The sequence below is a fragment of the Meriones unguiculatus genome, chromosome 21, assembly GCF_030254825.1.
Source record: "Meriones unguiculatus strain TT.TT164.6M chromosome 21, Bangor_MerUng_6.1, whole genome shotgun sequence".
Taxonomy (NCBI): domain Eukaryota; kingdom Metazoa; phylum Chordata; class Mammalia; order Rodentia; family Muridae; genus Meriones; species Meriones unguiculatus.
The window spans coordinates 35,094,830-35,113,338 of record NC_083368.1 but is presented as its reverse complement, the minus strand read 5'-3'; the positions used below and the strand labels follow the sequence as shown (position 1 = coordinate 35,113,338).

The following is an 18,509-nucleotide window of genomic DNA, read 5'->3' as shown; positions in this document are numbered from 1 at the left end:
GTTATAAATATTCCCTAGGCAAGATCTTTTTTTATTTCAAAGATTTTAATAAGCTATCTCTAAACACAAATACTTCTTAATTCTTTTCAATTTAAAAAAGTCTAGTTCTAAAAAAACAAAATTAAAGCACAAAAATGAGCAAGGGAAGGATTACATTATTTTCCTAAAAACAGCACTCCTGCAACAGCAAGTATTCTTTTATGATGGTCCTATAGCAAAAATTCTATTATAAATTAGAGTACATTTAAAATGAAAACAAAAGTTTGATATTTATTGCACTTCTGCCTTTTCAGATATATGTATAAAACCAACTTGTGAGTTAGTTTCAACTAATTTTAAAAGAAATATGAGCAAAAGTGAGGTATTGAACCTGTGGTGTGTTCCTGTCCTTTTGTTTTCTAATTAAAGCCTAAACAAAAACAGTGATTTTAATCAACTCTTCATGTTTCCACCTATGGAGATGGAAGTGCCATGCCCATAGCTTAAAGTATGTTCACCAGAAATGCTTGACATGCAAAGCTCTTATCATTCTTGGTACTACTGACCACACCTGGCTCCTCAGGTTATCTCCTGAAAAACAACAGGTCTAATGTCTTGAACCCATCTTAGGAAAATCCTGTAGCAAAGGAGACTTGAAGAGATCAGTAACAAAGCTCTATCAACATTTTAGAGACAAATGCTCTGTTCAGGAACAAACTTCTTTCATCTGCCAGTGCAAGCTGGTGGGTGATGACTTGGCTTAATATGTAAGAGTGGCCTTTTCACATTTAGCAAAATAAAAATAGCAGGAACAAGTACCCGTATATTCTAACTAAAAATAAGTTAACATGATTTACAAAGTTCTCTAAAACTCCATATTCTAAAGCACATTCTCTTTTCTTAGGGAGAAAATACCTTTAGATAAAAATCATTATTTGATGCAATATGATAATCTACCACATTTTATTATGTACAGTATATGTAAATCTCTTTCAAGGATATAAAAAAACAAAGAAATACTGGTTGCTGTTTTTAATTATCTAATATAAATCTGGTAGTTACTTTAAAACTACCAACTTGGGCTGCAAAGTACTAAGAGAGATTAAACTAGGAATACAACTTTTAAAAGGCAATTCCAAAAAAGCTGGCTCCAATATTCAGGTTATTGAGATGGTTGGTTACTTCTTTCTCATTCTGTTATCATTCTATCTTTCTGGTCAGTGGAGGTACACGTTTGATTTTTATGCATGATTTTTTTCAACAATAGAAAGTAAGAACAAAACAAATAAATAAGCGAACCAGGAAACTAAAAATATACCAGTAACAACTAAAGAAAACTTTCAATGTCGTTCATAAATTACAACTTGCTTTTTTCCTTTGAAGAAAACACCATGAGACAGTGACTGCCTTTAGATTAAGTCACCCTACTAAAATTGTGCTGCCTACTGCCAACCATGAAAACACCATGTCATGCAGCTTATATACATAGAAGAGTAGGTCTAAGATTGCACAGGGTTATCCTGTGCTGAAGACATCACTGAAATGTTTCCTTTAGAAAGCTGAGCATAGTAATCCTAAGGTTTGGGAACAGAGGCAGGAGGATATTTCACATTGCCATAACATAGGCTCAATCAGTTTCAAAAAAGACATTTGAAGTAAGTTAGCTTTACCACTTTAAAACTTTGCTTGAAGTTTCAGATACTAGCCTCTAGTCAGAAATCATGCTTGTGCTTTATAAACATAACATTAATGGCGGTTTTTAAGAAAGCATTTTAGTGCTCATTCTAACATATTCTACGAAATATTAATAATTCAACTTTTCATCCTAAAATTGAGATTGGAATACAAAATTCACTTTGAATCACAACCGAACCAAATGCAAATAAAAAATTAGAAGGAAATACTTTTTGCATACCTATTCACCCAGTAGGTATTAAGGAGTTCCTACTGTGTGGTAGGCCCTGGCTACTTAAAAATAGTTAAGATGCACTTGGAAGCTTTCCATGTGCGTGTGGAAGAGGGCACAGATATCAGTTCTTAGAGTCACAACATGGTACGTGTGTATAAGTTGCTTTGGCAGAAACTGAATTCCTCAGTCTTGCTTCTGTGAAGGTAACATTCAAGTCAAGCATAAAAAAAAAAAAAGCACTTTTTATTCAAGGGAATGGAAAAGCCAAAGTGCTCTTACATTTTCAGTGTAACACTTAGGAAGAATAAGAGGAAAAGTAGGTAACAAAAGCAAGCCTTCTGAAGTTCTGTACATGTGACTTCTAGAAAATGATCTCTTCATAGGAAAAAAAAAAACAATGGGAAAATGCTTTACTAAGTAGTAAATTAGTACTTCTGATCTAGCATTAGATTTAGCATTTAAATTTACTTCATCTTCCATATACCTCCTAACAAAGGCAGTCTATAACAGAAGGGTACCAGCATGCTAACTGGTACTAAATCGCAGCTCAGCCATTTACTAGTTGCATAGTCTTAGGCAATTTACTTAACCTCCCTGGCTTCATCTTTAAAATGTAAATAATTCTCTAATTCACTGAATCTAAGACACATCATTATTTTTTCATAGCAGGAAAAAATGTTACCAATTAAACTTTGACATGCAATCAAAGTTTTAAAGACTCTTCTTGATTACAGAAATGTTAAAGCCTCACAGAGGCTGTAAAGATGGAATGAAGTATGGAAAGCCCTTAAACACTGCCTGCATGCAGTCAGAGCTCAGTTTAACGCACAGTATTGGGAAGCTTTACGTTCTAGAATGCATAATTCTTTCACATTGAGTAATCTTCAAAGCAAGAGGTGTGTGTGGCGTGCACGCATGCACGCTCGTCCAAACTCATTCTACCTTGCTTGACGCATGTTCATACACACACCCAAGATCCTAATATGTAGCAGACTTCCCACTATTGGTCTAAGATGGAAAGGCCTTTCTTGCTCTAAGATTTATACAGGATTCGAGCACAGGTTGATCTGTGAAAGGCACTGCACCTGACGTGGTCTGACACTGCCAAGGCATTCGGAGGGCTAAAATGTTCCTGTTAAGATATTTAGTTTTCCATCAAGTGACGCTGGTTCAAGTTCTTGATATTTAATCTGGGCAAGTACACATGGCAGGTGTACTGCCCCACACCCCAGGCCCTCAAGTACCTTTGGAAACCGATGACTCCCTTCTGGAGGAGGCCTTACCACCCGAGACTGCTGCCCTGGCTCCCAAGGTGCCATGTGACACTTCTATTTTCCCTACTGGTGACAGACAGATCTTGATAAGATGGAAAATACGACGTAAATTTAAAAATTAGCATTGCAAGCTTATCAAAAGACAACAAGAACGATGAGAGAAGAAAGCAGGCAAGGCATATGTTTACATTTGGGACAACACCATTACAGTTACAAACTTCAACATCACAACATAAAATTGAGATAGAACGCAGCCATCTTATGCCAAACCAGCACAAAGTGGTTAGCTGTATCTAAAAGAAACGTGTTCTCCATGCTATCACAAATTCAGGGTGTCGACACTGCTAATTGTATTCTGTATGTGGAGATGTGGGCTTTCTTGATGGCGGCTGTAACAGATGAACAAAGACTAGGGCTAGGTCATCGGCTATGACACTGTAGAGGACTGGAGGATGACCCCAAGGATATAAGGAATCTTATCTTCAGTTCAGTTTCATACCTTGCTAAGAGAGCATACAGCTATGGCATGTGAAGTATGAGATCTGGAAAACTCAAGAGAAGGCACAAACAGAGAGCATCGAGTTTGACCAAAATGGTGGCTACTTTGAGAGAGCACCTGGAATGGGAAGAGAGCTTAAATTCTAGCAGCCTGGTGACAGGAGACTTGGTCAAAGTGGTTGTACAGAATGAAGGGGCCCAGCGCTAACGTGCACCTGACAATCACACCTAACTAATTATCTCACAGTCACCATGAGCTGTCCAAACAATGACTTTGACGGTACCAGGGGTCAAAAATAAAAGATCCCATCAGTCCCGTCTCCCTCCTCCTGTCAGCATATGTCCTGGTGGCATTTTTCATAAAGAAAGGGGGGGGGTGGGGTGGAAGATCAATCAGAAAGACAAGCAAACATCCCTGATAACTCAAGGATAATTCCTTCTGAGATGGGGTCCAGGTCCTTTCCAGCTTGCCACCAGCCATCTCAACCCATATGGCAGGTCAGCTTTCAAAAGGCTTGCTCCGCCTGCCCGTGCCTACTCCTGTCAACCCCTAACTTCTTCAACAAACAAACAAACAAAACCAAAAGCCTTGCCTCGGTGCCTTTATTTGTAAAAAAGTGTGCAACCCAGTCTTGGAAAGTGTAGAAAAGGCTGGTGGCACCTCCTCCACGGGAGGGAGGTGGGCCACCGGGCATCTTTTTAGCCGGGGTGGCCCCTTGGGCAGAGGCAAACGGGACGGCCCAAGCCGCCGCTGTCCAACCGCTGGAGCCCTGAAGTTGCAGGGGCAGAAGCCAGACCCCTCGGGAGAGCCCCGCGCGACCCCGGCGTCCCGGAGGCGGTGCCGCGGGCCGCCCCCCGGGGGGCCTCGCGCTCGACCTCCCGCGCGGCGGGAGCGCCGGCCGGGCGCGGCGGCAGAGCCCGGCTCGGGCGGGAGGAGGCCCGGAGGGCCCGCCGGGGTCGCTCGGGGGCACGTGGGGCGCCGCGGGAGGCCGCGGGCGCGTGGGCGTGCTGCGGCGGGGGGCGGCCTCCCGCGCTCCGGGGCCGCGGCGGCGCCGCCTCCCCCCGGCCGGCCCGGGCGAGGGGGAGGGCCCGCTCACCTCGGTAGCGGCGGGACGCGAGGTGGCACGCGGCGAGCAGCAGCACGGCCACCAGCGCCAGCACCTTGGCGCTCCTCACGCTGAAGTAGTGGTTGATCTCCCGCTTGCCCAGGTTGTAGGCCAGAGCCGCCATCTTGGTTCCTCCATGACAACAGTGCGCGGCGGAGCGGGGAAGGGGCGCCGCGCAGGGGCAGCACTGGGGCGGCCGGCGAGGGGGCCAGCCGAGGAGCAGCCACCAGCTCCCTTGCCCGTCGCCCGCGCCGCCCGCCGGGGAGCCCGAGCCCGCGGCCCCGGTGCCGCCGGCCTGCCCCGGGCCCTCGTCGGCCTCCCCCCAACCTCGCCGCCGCTGCTCCGCCGTGCCGGTGCCCCAGGCGCCCTGGCCGCCTGTCTCCTCCCCTTCCTCCTCCCTGGTAGCCTCCTGCCTTAATAGCGGCTGCGCCTGTGAGGGGGGTCCGGATGCCCGGGGCTCCGGGGTCACCGGGCCCAGACGGGCCTCCGGGGTCACCGGGTCACAGGAGGCGGCGGGCGGCTGCGGCTGCACAGACATGGGGGTGTTGGGCCCTGGCCCAGATGCTGGCTCTGGGGCTGCCTCCAGGTGGACTGGCAGCTAACCGAGCCCAGGTTGGGGCAATAGAACTACTGTTCCGGGAGAAAGTACACTCCCTGCTTCCCTATCACACCCTCTTCTGAACTTTCTACTCCCCTGTGCCACCCAGGACCTATCTGGCCAGTTCCTCTGCACCTAAGATGCTGGCCAGGTGTTGGGGGCTGCTGTGAATCCGAACACTACCCAAGAACAAGGCCTGTCCCTACTCTTCGTACGGCCTAGGCTAGGTTCTCTTGAAACTTGTAATGTCCTGTCTGTCCAGTTGCAGTACAGTTTGTCCAGGTCGGCGTAGAAGTACCCAACAGAGGCTTCAATTAGCGTAGGTGTCAGTATGAGGGCCGCATTCTCCTTCCTGTTTACACAAAGGCTGGCCAGGGTGGCACATGGGTGCCCATGACAACCCTGGCTCCTAAAACTTGGTTAATGTTTTGTGATTGTCAACAGAGCCAGCACTCCCTGCCCTTGGAAAGGCATTGTTTTCCTGACTAAATGTGTCTCGTGTATTTGGTCTCAAGATGTCTTGAAAACCAGAGAATAGACATTGTTGTGCTTAGAATCCTTGTTGAGTTGGAGGTGTTTGCAAGTGTTCTTTACAACTCTCAGCCACCCCCAAACTTGTGCCTCTAGGCCTCTCAACATTCTCGAATGTTAGCGAGAAGGGACTTTACAGAGCCTGTTGAGTCATTCCTATCCTCTCCGTTGAAGGGGATTTTTTTTTTTTAAATTATATTTCCAGCCATGAGCCTCATATCATGAAAGATTCTTGTCGCTTAAATGAAATCACATACATCACTGTCACAGATATAATGCTAATAAGCAATAAAGTTAAATAAGTGTACAAACACTTAGGCACTGCTCCCTGCAAATGGCTGCTTAATTTTGGCTGTTTCTCCTGATCTGTGGTTGATCGCATGCCGGCAGAATTGAATCAGATATGGTAACAACCAGATAACTGGGCTAACAATATGTGGCCTGCCAATCACATCCTAGACAACTCGTGATGTCACCAACAGCCCATTAGAATTTCTGATCCACCTTCAATAACGGGTGTTAGCCCCCGGGGTTGGTGTAAGGTCTCAAATACAGGAAGCAGCTGGGAAGCACTCAAATCCTTTCCTCTGTTTTAAAGTTAACCCTTCTACCTATTTTTCTCTACCTCTCCTTTTAGTTTTAACCCACCAGTAGGTATTGGCACATAAGATGCTCCCTTCCTGTGCCATCTGTAAGTCATCCTTCTCTCCCAGCTTTTGCTTTTCCACAGATAAATGTCCCTTTTTAATAAAAACCACCAATGGATTCTGTGTTCCAGTGTTTGTCTCTTTGGTTTTTTTGTTGTTATTGTTGTTGTTGTCTTTAGAAAGAATAGTTAACCAGAAATTTTCACTTGCTTGATTTCCATTCTTTCCTGAAGAACTACATAGTCCTTCACCAATGCTACCAGGAAGGATTTCTTGTTAAATCCAAAGGGCACTTTTTATTTTATTTGACTTTCTGGACTGGTTTGTAGCTTCCAACACTGTTGACCATTCTATCTTGTTTGATACTGGTCCAAGTTTTCTTCCTCTTCTAGACCTGTTTGTTGGTTCCTCTTTAAGAGAACTAGCCAGGTGCCCATTATCAGGCTGATTCTGGTGGGACCTGTGGTCTTAGCATCACCTCTCCATCACTCCATCAGTTGCCTTCAGTACACACACACACACACACACACACACACACACACACACAAACTGTGTCAGGCTGTATTTGTGTGTTCATATCATCCCTGTAGAGCTGTCCTCTGGTTCTCCCCAGAAGGATAGCTCTTAGCATTTGTTGGCCTTTCTGATTTAAAATCATCATTGGCCTTCTACTTTCAACCTAAAAACCTCATCATGTCACTGAATTATCCAAGTAAATGTTTACATTGTCCTTAGTCTCTTCTAATAATCCTGCCCCCTCCCCCATCCCCACCATCTCCTAGATGTTGTGTTGCTTTAGTTACGTGTCTTTCCCTGCTGAATGCTAAAATCATGGAATTAATAGTGCCCTGTTTATTTGCCTAACCCTAGGGGACCTAGAATGTTTATTAATCCATAGCTGGTTATTTCCTTTCTATTAACATATTGAGGGGGAGGAAGGACTAGGAGAGGAGGGGAGAGAAACATCTGCTGTCTCTTTCAGCTGTATATTACTTTAAAACAAGTTACCAAATTACTCTTTTTTTTTCTTTTATTTTGGTGGTGGGGGGGGGGCTGACCTTTCCATTCAAGCTCAAAGGAAATGTCTTCACTCCCCTTTCCTGAAGATGTCACTTTTACCTATGCCCATATCCCCCTTCAGTTTGCCAAATGCTCCCTACCTTCAGATACTTCTTACTACACCACACTGTCTTTTTGCTCAAGCGTCAGACTTCCTGAGGGGAAAGCAGTATGGTCATTCTCTTTTAGACTACTTTTGCTTTTGTGGGCGCAGAGTGGGCATGATCTCAGATCTCACTATATGGCACCAATGTCTGCTAGGGGCTGGAGCAGCAGTTAAGAGTGCTTGAAAACTACAAGCTGCTGTCCGGAAGCCATGTAGCTCACAACCTCCAGCTCCAGGGAATTCAATACTCTCACCTGGCATCTGTGGACACACACAAGCACACATGGACACATAGAAACGAATCATTTTTAAAATGAATACTTGTATATATAATATATATTATATATGTAATATATTACATATAATTATCCCTAACATCTCAAGAAGTCAGCAAAAATGAAATTATCAAGACTGCTTGAAATAAGAATTTATATCCACCTCATTGCTAAGGATGGAGTCTGAGTGTGAAGCGTTTTGATAGGCAATTCGTCTACTGATATGAGGTCATCAAAATTAAGTCATTTAGAAACTGAGCATCTAAAAAATGGATGAACAGATTTTTCTACTCTTTGATGCCTAAGATTGTGTAGTCATGTGACTACACTGGTTGAACAGTACATGATGTATAGATAAATGTGTACAAGTTGGAAGGATACATGGTCGACTCTTTAATTGATGAGTACACTATCTCAGAAGATGCAGCTACTTATGAATCACCATGTTCTGATCCCTCCACCTTCCCCAAAGCTTGTTCCTTCTCCCCAGAACCCTTCCCCAGTTTAGGTTCTGGCCATTGCAACAGGCTTCTCCTGGTCCCCGTCTGATTTTTCACTTTTAAAATCTCTCCTTTTCCAATTTTTCTGCCTCTTCTCCTTCTGGTCCAAGTTTTCTTCCTCTCTGCTTTCCTCTCCCTCTCTCCTCTTTCTCTAATTGCTACTAGAATCATTTGACATAGCTGATTGGTCACTTCCCTGCTTTAAAACCGGGGTGGTTCTCCAGGGAACAAAACCAGTTTCCAACCCTCCAGCATGTTTAAGATAGTCTGCGATCAGACCAAATTTACCCTCTCCTCTCCTTGTATTTTATCTAGTTATGCTAAACTGGGAGCCATGGCCTGTGTATGAAGTTTCTCTTTCTGTTCCTGTTAACGTGTAAACATGAAATGCTCTGCACAGGCTTGTGTGCTTGAACACTTGGTCCCACAATGGCAGGGCTGCTTTAGGAGGTTGTAAAGTCATTTAGCTGGGAGCTTAGCTGCTCAGCCTAGCAAGGTAGCTATTGGGCCAGAGGATTATAGGCTGTTTTCATTTCAGACTCAGTCATTACTTCCTGATCCTCGGAGATTAAGCAGCCTCCCAGGCCTGCTGCCACTGCCTTCCCTCTCACTGGACTGCATCCATGAACCAGGAGCCAAAAAAAAATGCTTCCTCCCCTTAGTTTGCTTTTGTCAAGAATTAGGTCATAACAAACAAACAAACAAACAAACTAATTCAATCTTCCTAGCTTGAACTATTTTTTTTACCTCCCATCAATCTATTTATTCTATCATTTAAAATCTTTCTCTTTTGAAGGTTTGCTTCTTCCATTCCTTTGTGCCTAGAGCTCCAGAGGGAATATGAATCTTTGCCTCTTGAGATCTCTCATAGCACTTTCCTCCTGTCAGTGCTTAAGTAGCCATCCTACAGAAAGCCTAAGCCAATAAAAACAGCTTTCTCCCTTTCCTGTCTCATTGTAGGCACGGAGACACCATCACTCCTGTTTGGACGGAAGGTACTCTACAGTGCACCTGTGATCCACTTAGTCACTGCATTCATCTCCTTCATCACTTCTGTTTTATATTATATTAAGAGAAAACTTGTGAAAGACTCACAAATAGATGAAAATACTGTAGGTATTTTCAATGGAAGATTGACCATTCTCCACACGACCTGGTTCTGTGGGGCCTTTTATTGTCCTTAAGTTATTTTACATTGTTGTAAATTGGGTACTACTTGTAACAATGCAAATGACTCATCCATACAAATGCAAATTTATGTCACTTGGGATTCAATTGATTATTGCATGTGCCTTTTCCTGTGTGCACTTGTATGTGGAGGTCATAGGACAATCTCTAGTGTTAGAACTCAGGAGCTGTTCCTCTTTTCTCTTGAGACAATGCCTCTCACTGGCCTGGAACCCAGCCCGTAGGGTTAAGATGGCAGCCTCATAAACCCAGAGTTCAGCATGTCTCCATCTCTCCAGTGCTTGGATAACAAGTATGTCTCACAATAGTTGCCATTTAAAGACATTTTTCTAGATGTAGGTCCTGCGTGTTCAGCCTTATTCACTTGTATTATTTGTCATTGGATTGTTACACTTGAGAGTTACCTATAGATCTCTGCTTCTTTCTACCTAAGACTTGAGAGTCACCTATAGATCTCTGCTTCTTTCTACCTAAGACTTGAGAGTCACCTATAGATCTCTGCTTCTTTCTACCTAAGGCTCTCCTTAACCCAGGCATTGTTTTTTCTCTCTCTCTCTTTCTCTTTTTGTTGTTGTTGTTTCTTGGTAGTTTCCTTCTGCTACCAGTATAGGGAAGACTAAATATCTGGCCTCCCTAAGACTGCACGTATGTCCGGTGGAATAAGTTTGTTCTAATGGTTTGGACAACATGGGAGTAAAGTAGAAAAAAAAAAAGTAGACAGGTTAAAGACAGTTACAAAATTTGCCTATGAACTGCATTTGGATGAAAAGGGGGAATCATGACAAATTCTGTGTCTGGCTTGTGAGGCTGGAGTCTTCAGGGAACCTGGCTGGATATAGGCAGGACTGTATAGATGGTATGGGAATAAGCTTGGCAAACGTTATTACAATATTGCTTTTAAAAATTGCTGTTTACATTTAGGCATATTGAAAGTTAAAACTGAAAATACCACCCAGCACGTGGTAAAGATTCACGTATGAAATCTGGCCTCAAGTTATCACCCTTTCCCCACCCAGAACAGACATCCACAGAGGCCATCCATCTACTCTGTTTCCAGCTTGTAGGCAGTTTTTAAGGCGAAATTAGCATTTTCCACCAGTGAGTTTTGTTTTCAAACTGGAAAGAAAGACATGGTATCCCGACAGTTACTTTGCCCTGAAGTTACCTCATAGACTGAGAAAAGTTCTCCTTTCTGTGGAGTAGTTGGTTTCAACTCGCTAGAAATATCCAGTTCACTGCTTCTTAAAACTCACATTGTCCCTTGGGGAAGGTGAATGTCACTCTTTCCCATTGCTTTAAGGTAGAGGAAATGTAGCCATTGGTTAGATCAGAGTGAGGCAACTGGAACCTGGAAAAGAAAACTGTCAATGACTTGCTTGACTTCACAGCCTCTTGGCCAAAGTGGCTGTAACATTTTCTTTGAGCAGGCAAAGGAAGAGCAGTAGCGGTTAATTCACTTAGGGGTGCTGCAGCTGAAAGGTCCAAACTGCACTAGGCCCTAGGTGAGTCTAACACTGTTAGGTGCAGCTGGTCTGCTCTACGGAGGAATACCTCAAATGTCTGTAAACAAATTAGGATGGCTTTTCGAGTAGAGCTGCATACCTCACAGGGACACATGAAAATGTGTTTGGTAATGTCTGTAAAGCACTTAAAATGTTTTTTTTTTTTTTTTTTTTCTTTAGCCATTTTTTACCTCAGGGATACGTTACGTTGTCTCCCATACTTCTAATTCCAACGAGTGCATTGATAAAGAGTAATTGTCAACTTAAACACTTAGTGGGTTGCACAAGATGACGCAGGGAGCTTTTTACACTGCACCCAGAACTCATGATTACATTTCTCATCATGAGGCTCTGCCTTTCAAACTTGTGACATTTAGATACAACTTTCAGCTTACAGAGTGGCAGCTATAACTTTGCGGTCCTTAGGGTAAAACTTTACTATGGGGGTAGAAGAAGGTTGTAAGAAGTGCGTAGGTTTTACAAAGAACGTTTGGTACCTGACACCTGACTCTCACATTTATGAGCTAAACAACCTGGCAAGTCATTTTACCTCTTGGACTCCAGTTCCCTTACTTGTAAAATGAAGACAGTAGCACCTGTCACTCAACGTTGTTTGTATGTCTAGGTGAGTAATGTATAGTTCTTGACAGGTTGTCAAGTTCATGCCCAATGAAATCTTTCTTCCCTCAAAATCCATTGCAATTAGTCAATGCATATGCAATTGCCCTTAAATCTTCCATCTGTCTATGCAGGTCAACATGTGTCTCCAAGATAGACAGATAGTAACAAAAAATAGCCAAGTCAAACACACATACCTTAGCTTAGATCATTAAATAATCCTTGGTTGAACCTAAAAACAAACAAACAAACTAAAAGACAGTACAATATTAAAGTTTTAACAATTTTAACACCTTTTAACAATTCACCTAAAAAAGTCTTATTTCTTAGTTTTAAGAACTTTTGCTTAACCATCCAAATTTGATCACAAATAAGCTCTTGAGATTGTGTCTTTCATTTGTGTGTGTAAGTGCTAGAGTTTTAATCCATGTCCTTCCACATACCAGACAAAAGTTTCTAGCACTGACCTGTACCCAACTTCGTAGGGGCTGTTCTGATCACATGCAGACATGCACATGGCCAGGCACATATACAGAGTCTCAATATGTTTTGGTGTGTTGTTTAGATAGTTCAGCAAGAGATAGTAACTAATGAGATGTGCTTCCTTAAGCACTCAGTATTGATCCACTATGGAGGCCAAACAATTAAATCCTGCCAGGTAATTTCATTAAAGAATATTGGATTGGTGATTTAAATGTCTCCATTATTTTTCCATCTATCCAAAGACCAGGAACGCAAGCCCACTAATCTAACCACCAAGATTTTGCCTTCATTACTTTTAGATTCTGAAAAATTCTCTGCCACTTGAAGTATTCAGTCCAGTCAAGGGGACCAGCCGACCACCAAATGATGCTGCTTCTCACTGGGAGCCTTTACCTTGTAAAAGCCTCCGGTGACATTGGTAGACATTGTCCTACAATGATAATCTCTCCAAATCTGATTAGATGTCATTTATTCTCAAACATGACTCCAGGTATAATCTTTTGAAATTCTTTATTGGGGTGCACTATATACTTTTAGAAGATTTTTATTTCCTTTTAATTTAGTGTGTGTACATTTGTATGCACACATGCCGCAGTGCACATGTGAAAGTTACAGAGCAACTTGTAGGAGTCAGGTTTCTTCTTCCACCAAATGAGTCTAGGTCAATGAATGCAAAGTCTCAGCTTTGCAGTTAATGGATTTACCTGTTGATCCATCTTGCCAATATCTATATTGATTATCTATATGTCTATGTAACATCTATACTTATCTATCTCTACAGAAATATATCCCACCAAAACTGAACACAGTAATATTTTCTTTGAGGGTAAAGCATATGAATTTGAGATTGTCTTTCTAGAATATGTACTGTGGATAGCGAGGTCTGTCTTGGATCTCTAGATGGCCTTTCAATGCCATCTGTAATGGGCATGCTTGAACACATGCAGGTGAAGACTTTTATGTATGAAACATCCTATAATTTGACCACTCTTGTTCAATGCACATTACCATGTTGATATCATGTTTTTAAATGTCTAGAACAATAATTCTGTGCCTCACTTCTTTCTTCAGGTAAAAGAACAAGCTTTCCAGATTTTCCAGTGACCTTATTAAAAAAAAATCTTAAAATCTTTGAAATTTATTTTTCTTAATTGAGAACACTGTTGTAGAAAATTATAATCAAAAGAGTCATCAGAGTACCTCAGATTACCTATAACCATGGATGTTTAAGAAACAAATATTTATGTTTATCAGAGCAACCATACAATACTTTAAGAAAAAAAAGACGAAAGAAGTCTTAAGTCTTTCATTCAATGATGGGGAAGGTTTTGTTGCTTTATAATCAAAACATTAGCAAAGTCCACAAGACAGAAGACTCTCTTTTTTTCTGCACATCTGTAACTTTCTATGTCCATTAGGTCTTATATTACATAATCTTTTAAAAATATCTGTTAGAAAACCAGAAATTTTTACTTCAAAATAACCCCATATGTATTCCAGGCCTCAAACTTGGAATCTGCCTTTGGCAGTATCCTGTGTGCTGGGGTTACTCTGAGTACCACCATGTCTAGGTATCTTCATTCCCTCAAATTAAAAACAAAAAACAAAACAAGACAGATATAGTTCATACTTTGTATTGATTGCTGCACTTTTCCTGAGGTTTTGTGTGTGTGTGTGTGTGTGTGTGTGTGTGTGGGTGTGTGTGTCTATGTGGAGTATATACACATAATTTCACATGCCCATGGAGGCCTGAACAGTGTTAGGCCTCCTGGAACTGGAATTAAGATAGTTTGAGCCACTAGGCATAGACACTGGGAACCAAACCCAGGTCCTCTGCAAGAGCAGTGTGTGCTTTTGACTCAGTGTCATCTTTCCAACCCTTAGTTATACTTTGCTGCAATGGCTTTAGTATAGCCTTTAGTTACTCAGGAGAGAATATCTTTAAGCCAAACCAGTTTCTATTTCTGATCGAAAACCTTGAGTTCAAGAAATGCTTTTTTTTTCTCCACAGTCTGCAAATTCCGTGACACTCACGAATAATCACATGATCACTCAGAGTCATAAACATCCATTTTTCAAATGTTTGCAACGTAAATAAAATAGTTAATAAGGCCAGTTACCAAACAATTGAACATATTTTGAATTTTGCTGTTGAGCAAATTTCAGATTCTTTTTTGCTTAAAAATTTCCCAGTGTTTAGGTACTTCACTGAATCATTTAATTGTTTAAAGGTCATTTTCTGGACCATGTGTTCCTGTATGCATCATTAAACTTCCTCAGAACTACCCACTTCCCTTTGTTGTACAGAAATACGGTTATAAATACCTCTAAATAATGCTGAGCAGGTGGGTAACCACCTATCCATGATGTTTTTCCCATGATGTGATTTTCCTCCTTTGTCCATCGTAGACAAATGTTTATCCAGCAACAGAGCTGCTATGATCACATCCAAAGATCTTCTAGGACTGTGTGATCCGCCTGGAATGCTGACATGCCTTTAGTACACACCTTTAAACCCAACCATAACATCTAATTGAGGGACAGATAAAGTGACAAAGCAGAGTAGGATTTGACAGAATAGGATATACCCAACTGTCAGGAGGACAGCACGGGAAGGAGAGGCCATTTAAGAGACCACAGGGAGAGGAAATTGAATGGGGTTGGGTTGAGCACAGTTCCACCGAGCGAGTGCAGTGCAGCGGAGTTGAGTTCATCTGTGAATTTGTGCAGAGGCAGTGGAAGCCAAAGAATGAGAAGGAGCCAGAAGATCAGAACAGATTGTTAGAGTTTGTTTAAGACGCAGCAGAGCAATTCAGTCAGAAGTGAGAAAAGCCGGTTTGAATCAGTCAGCTTGCAGAGGAGTTTGAGCCAAAACAGCTTAGTTGGACCTGCTAGCCCAGAGTTCAAAAGAGCCAGAAAGAGTGTCTATGAGACAACAATTAAATCAGGAGGATGAAAGTTACTTTTACAGTCCATTAGTAAATGTATATGCATTTTTTCCTAAAGACAAATAAATGATAACAGAATAGTCTAAACTTTTAGAGTTAAATATAGATCTTGCTTAAGTTAGCAAACTTCATTTTAGAAAATTATGTGCCAATAAAGTATCATTTGTGTTTCTGTAGCTGAATAGTTGGGGCTAAAATTTATATCCTTTGTATAAGTTTTTTTTTCCTTTATTTTTCAATGTTATATCAATTTTATTTTATTATTTGTTTGTCTAGGAACTGTATACTACTAAGTAACTTCACAATTTCCACCACAGATTTTTAAATAGTAATTTCTAGATACAGTTTGTTCATCTGGCTAAATGGTCTCCTATAAGAACAACAAACTGCTTACCTAGCCAAAAAGTTAACTTTTAATTTTTAAATTAAATAGAACCTGGTTCAACTTTAACAATGACACACACACACACACACACACACACACACACACACACACACACACAAAGACCAAAAAGTCAAGTTAACAGCACACATGAACTCACAGCAGTTATGACAGCTTGAGTAAGATCTGTGCAAGCCTAAAACTCACTGGATCCCAAGCATAGAGAGGGGAGTTAGCTATGAGGTTCCACCCTAGTGGAGAAGCTATTGGCTGTCCTTAACCTCTGGAGAGGCAGTTTTCTCTGAAAGCTTAGCTACTTATATGTCCATTACACTCAGTGGAAAGCTACACATCCAGGAATATTTTGGTAGCACAACTCAGTCTTGATGAAAAAAAGTGGAGGAGGTGTGTAGAACAGAGGGGCACCTGAAGTTGAGTGAGAAAGGAAGGGACTGAAATGGGAATCGTTGGGTGAGGGAGGTTAACTATGATCAAACACATTGTATAAAATCCTTAAAGAACTTTAAAGGAAAAAAACAAAGAGAGCTATGTTGAGAAGCTGGCTTTCTCCACGTCTCTCAGTCCTCAATGATGGTGACATAGCCTGTCCTCTAGCTCAGTTAGTGTGCTGTCTTGACAACACGGCTGTAACTGCTTATCCAGCTCCAGTACCCAGATCTTACGAACCCTTTTCCTTCCCATTTAGAGAATCTCTCCTGATGTAGTTCTCTTTACTGTAGTGCACCTAACACATTTACCATCCGTGTTTCACCAACAGTATCTGTGAAATAGGAAACATTTGCTATGTTGAAAAGTGTGTGATAGAGTTATGTAGCAATAGGAAGTAAATTCAACCACATCATTAAAAGCAGAAGAGTTCTCCAGCTGTTTTCAACCCAAGAGTTGTCGAGCAGTAGGTATGAGAGTCGTCCTTACAGTGAGAACTTGTGTTTTTGTACATACCTACTTCTGATGTTGAAGTCTCCCTAAGGATTCTCTAAGTTCAGTTTCATGTTTCCACTTTATCTACTTTCTAAGAAACTTGGGAACTCCACTTACAGACAAACTTTTCTTTATGAAGAGTGAGAGTGGAGTTCTTTATAACGGATTGTTTACTTCCATACTTCAGAGGTAGAAAAACATCAAATTTACATGATGAAAGTAAAGGTTTTCCACAAACAAAGATTTTCCACAAGCACACCTACTGAGAATTGATGTCCTTTTCTACAGACTCATCTAAGTCAACAAGAAAGGCAGTCCTGTAAAAAAAAAAAAAAAAAAAAAAAAAAAAACTACAGCAGATGGCACAGAGATGCAGTACTATTTAGGAAACACAACATGTTTTTTTGGGGGTGAGTTATGCTCACAAAAAGAAGGTCAAATAAATTGGGAAAAATGGCTGACAAAGATTTATCATCATCTCTCACCCTGCAACAATTGATCCATATTATTTCCTGGAAGATACTGCCCAATGTTACACCCTCAAGGTGGATCATCAAATGCTGCATCATCAATGAGGAATTAGTTGTTCATGTCAAAGCCAAACATACATGAGGACTCTATTGAGTCTGATGCTAAGACTGTCCTGGGGTGCTGATATTCCTGCCGTCTTCTCACTGAATTCAGCTGTGGTTCCAGACAACACGGGAACATTTGAAGAGTCTTAGTTAAGAGCTAGAGAAAATAAAAGTTTTCACATAGTACTGAGGAAAAATGATTTTGGCTGTTTAAATATCACTTTGAACCAGGAGTGGAATAGCCCAAAGGATGTGACAATGTGTCACTGTTGAATATGTTCAAGAAGAATTGTGGAAAGGTTAAAGGACCGCTGGGTCTATAGCTCAGTTGTTGAGCATGAGCTTGGTATATGTAAAGGTCTAAGTTCCATCATTGCACCATAATAAGGAAAGATGAATAATTTCATAATCATTTAAAAAAGAAATACATAAAGATCTTATTTAATTCTAAAGGGAAAAGGTGAAATGTTGCATGTTCAATTGAGAAGTTTTTAAAAGATCATAAATCAGGAATGTCTGAATAAATGTGCAAATAAATAAAAGTAAAACTGGTCCCTAAAAAGGGCAGGTGGAAAAGGTAAAAAAAAAAAAAAAATGCAGCTGGCTATCCATTACACAAGGTTTAGTCATCCATAGAGGTTATTATGCAATCAGTTAGCCATGGTTTACAGTTGTATAAAGTATTGCAAAGACAGTGAAGGGTGGATATCAGACACCTGAAGGGCTGTGGTGACAATAATTTGTAATATTATTTACTGGACCACATTTGTTTCCCTGTGTGAAGCTGGACCTGCTTTATGATAGGAAATGGTGAAACAGACTTGTGTGCTCCTGTAGATTAGAAGCTATACAGATGGTTAATTTTATGGATATAGTAATCATAAAATGATTTTTTTTAACTTTTAAGTGTTTATTTAGATGTTCACCTTACATCTCAATTGTAGTACCCTCTCCTCCTGGTTCCACTCTCCCTCTCCTCCCCACCACATTTTAACCTGCAGGAAAGGGGGACCCACCACTAATCCACCCAAGCATTTCAAGTCTCATCAGGATTGAGCACATCCTTTTCCCTTGTGGCCTGGCAAGACATCCCCACCAGGCAGAAGTGATCGAAAAGCATGCAACAAAGTACATGTCAGAAACAGCTCCCTGCTCCCCTTACTAGGTAACCCACAAAAGACCAAGTCGTCCATCTGATATGTATGTGTAGAGGGCCTAGGTCCAGTCTATGAATAGTCCTTAGTTGGTGCTTCAGTCTCTGCAATACCCTCTGGGCCCAGGTTACTTGGCTCCATTGGTCGTCTTGTGAAACTCCTGTTCCTTTTGGGTCCTTCTATCCTTCTCCCAACTCTTCCACAGGGCTTTTCTGCACTCTATCCAATCTTTGGC

The 18,509-nt window shown here is 41.6% G+C and overlaps 1 protein-coding gene across 1 annotated transcript in view; it reads right to left on the bottom strand.

Moving 5' to 3' along the window:
- Window positions 1-5,424, bottom strand: part of Casd1 (CAS1 domain containing 1) — a 43,364-nt gene extending 37,940 nt beyond the window's left edge. Inside the window, exon 1 of the mRNA XM_021650837.2 lies at window positions 4,758-5,424. Coding sequence (XP_021506512.1) covers window positions 4,758-5,304 — 547 coding nt within the window. The 5' untranslated portion in view covers window positions 5,305-5,424. The remainder of the gene's footprint in view (window positions 1-4,757) is intronic.
- Between the last annotated feature and the right edge of the window lie 13,085 nt (window positions 5,425-18,509).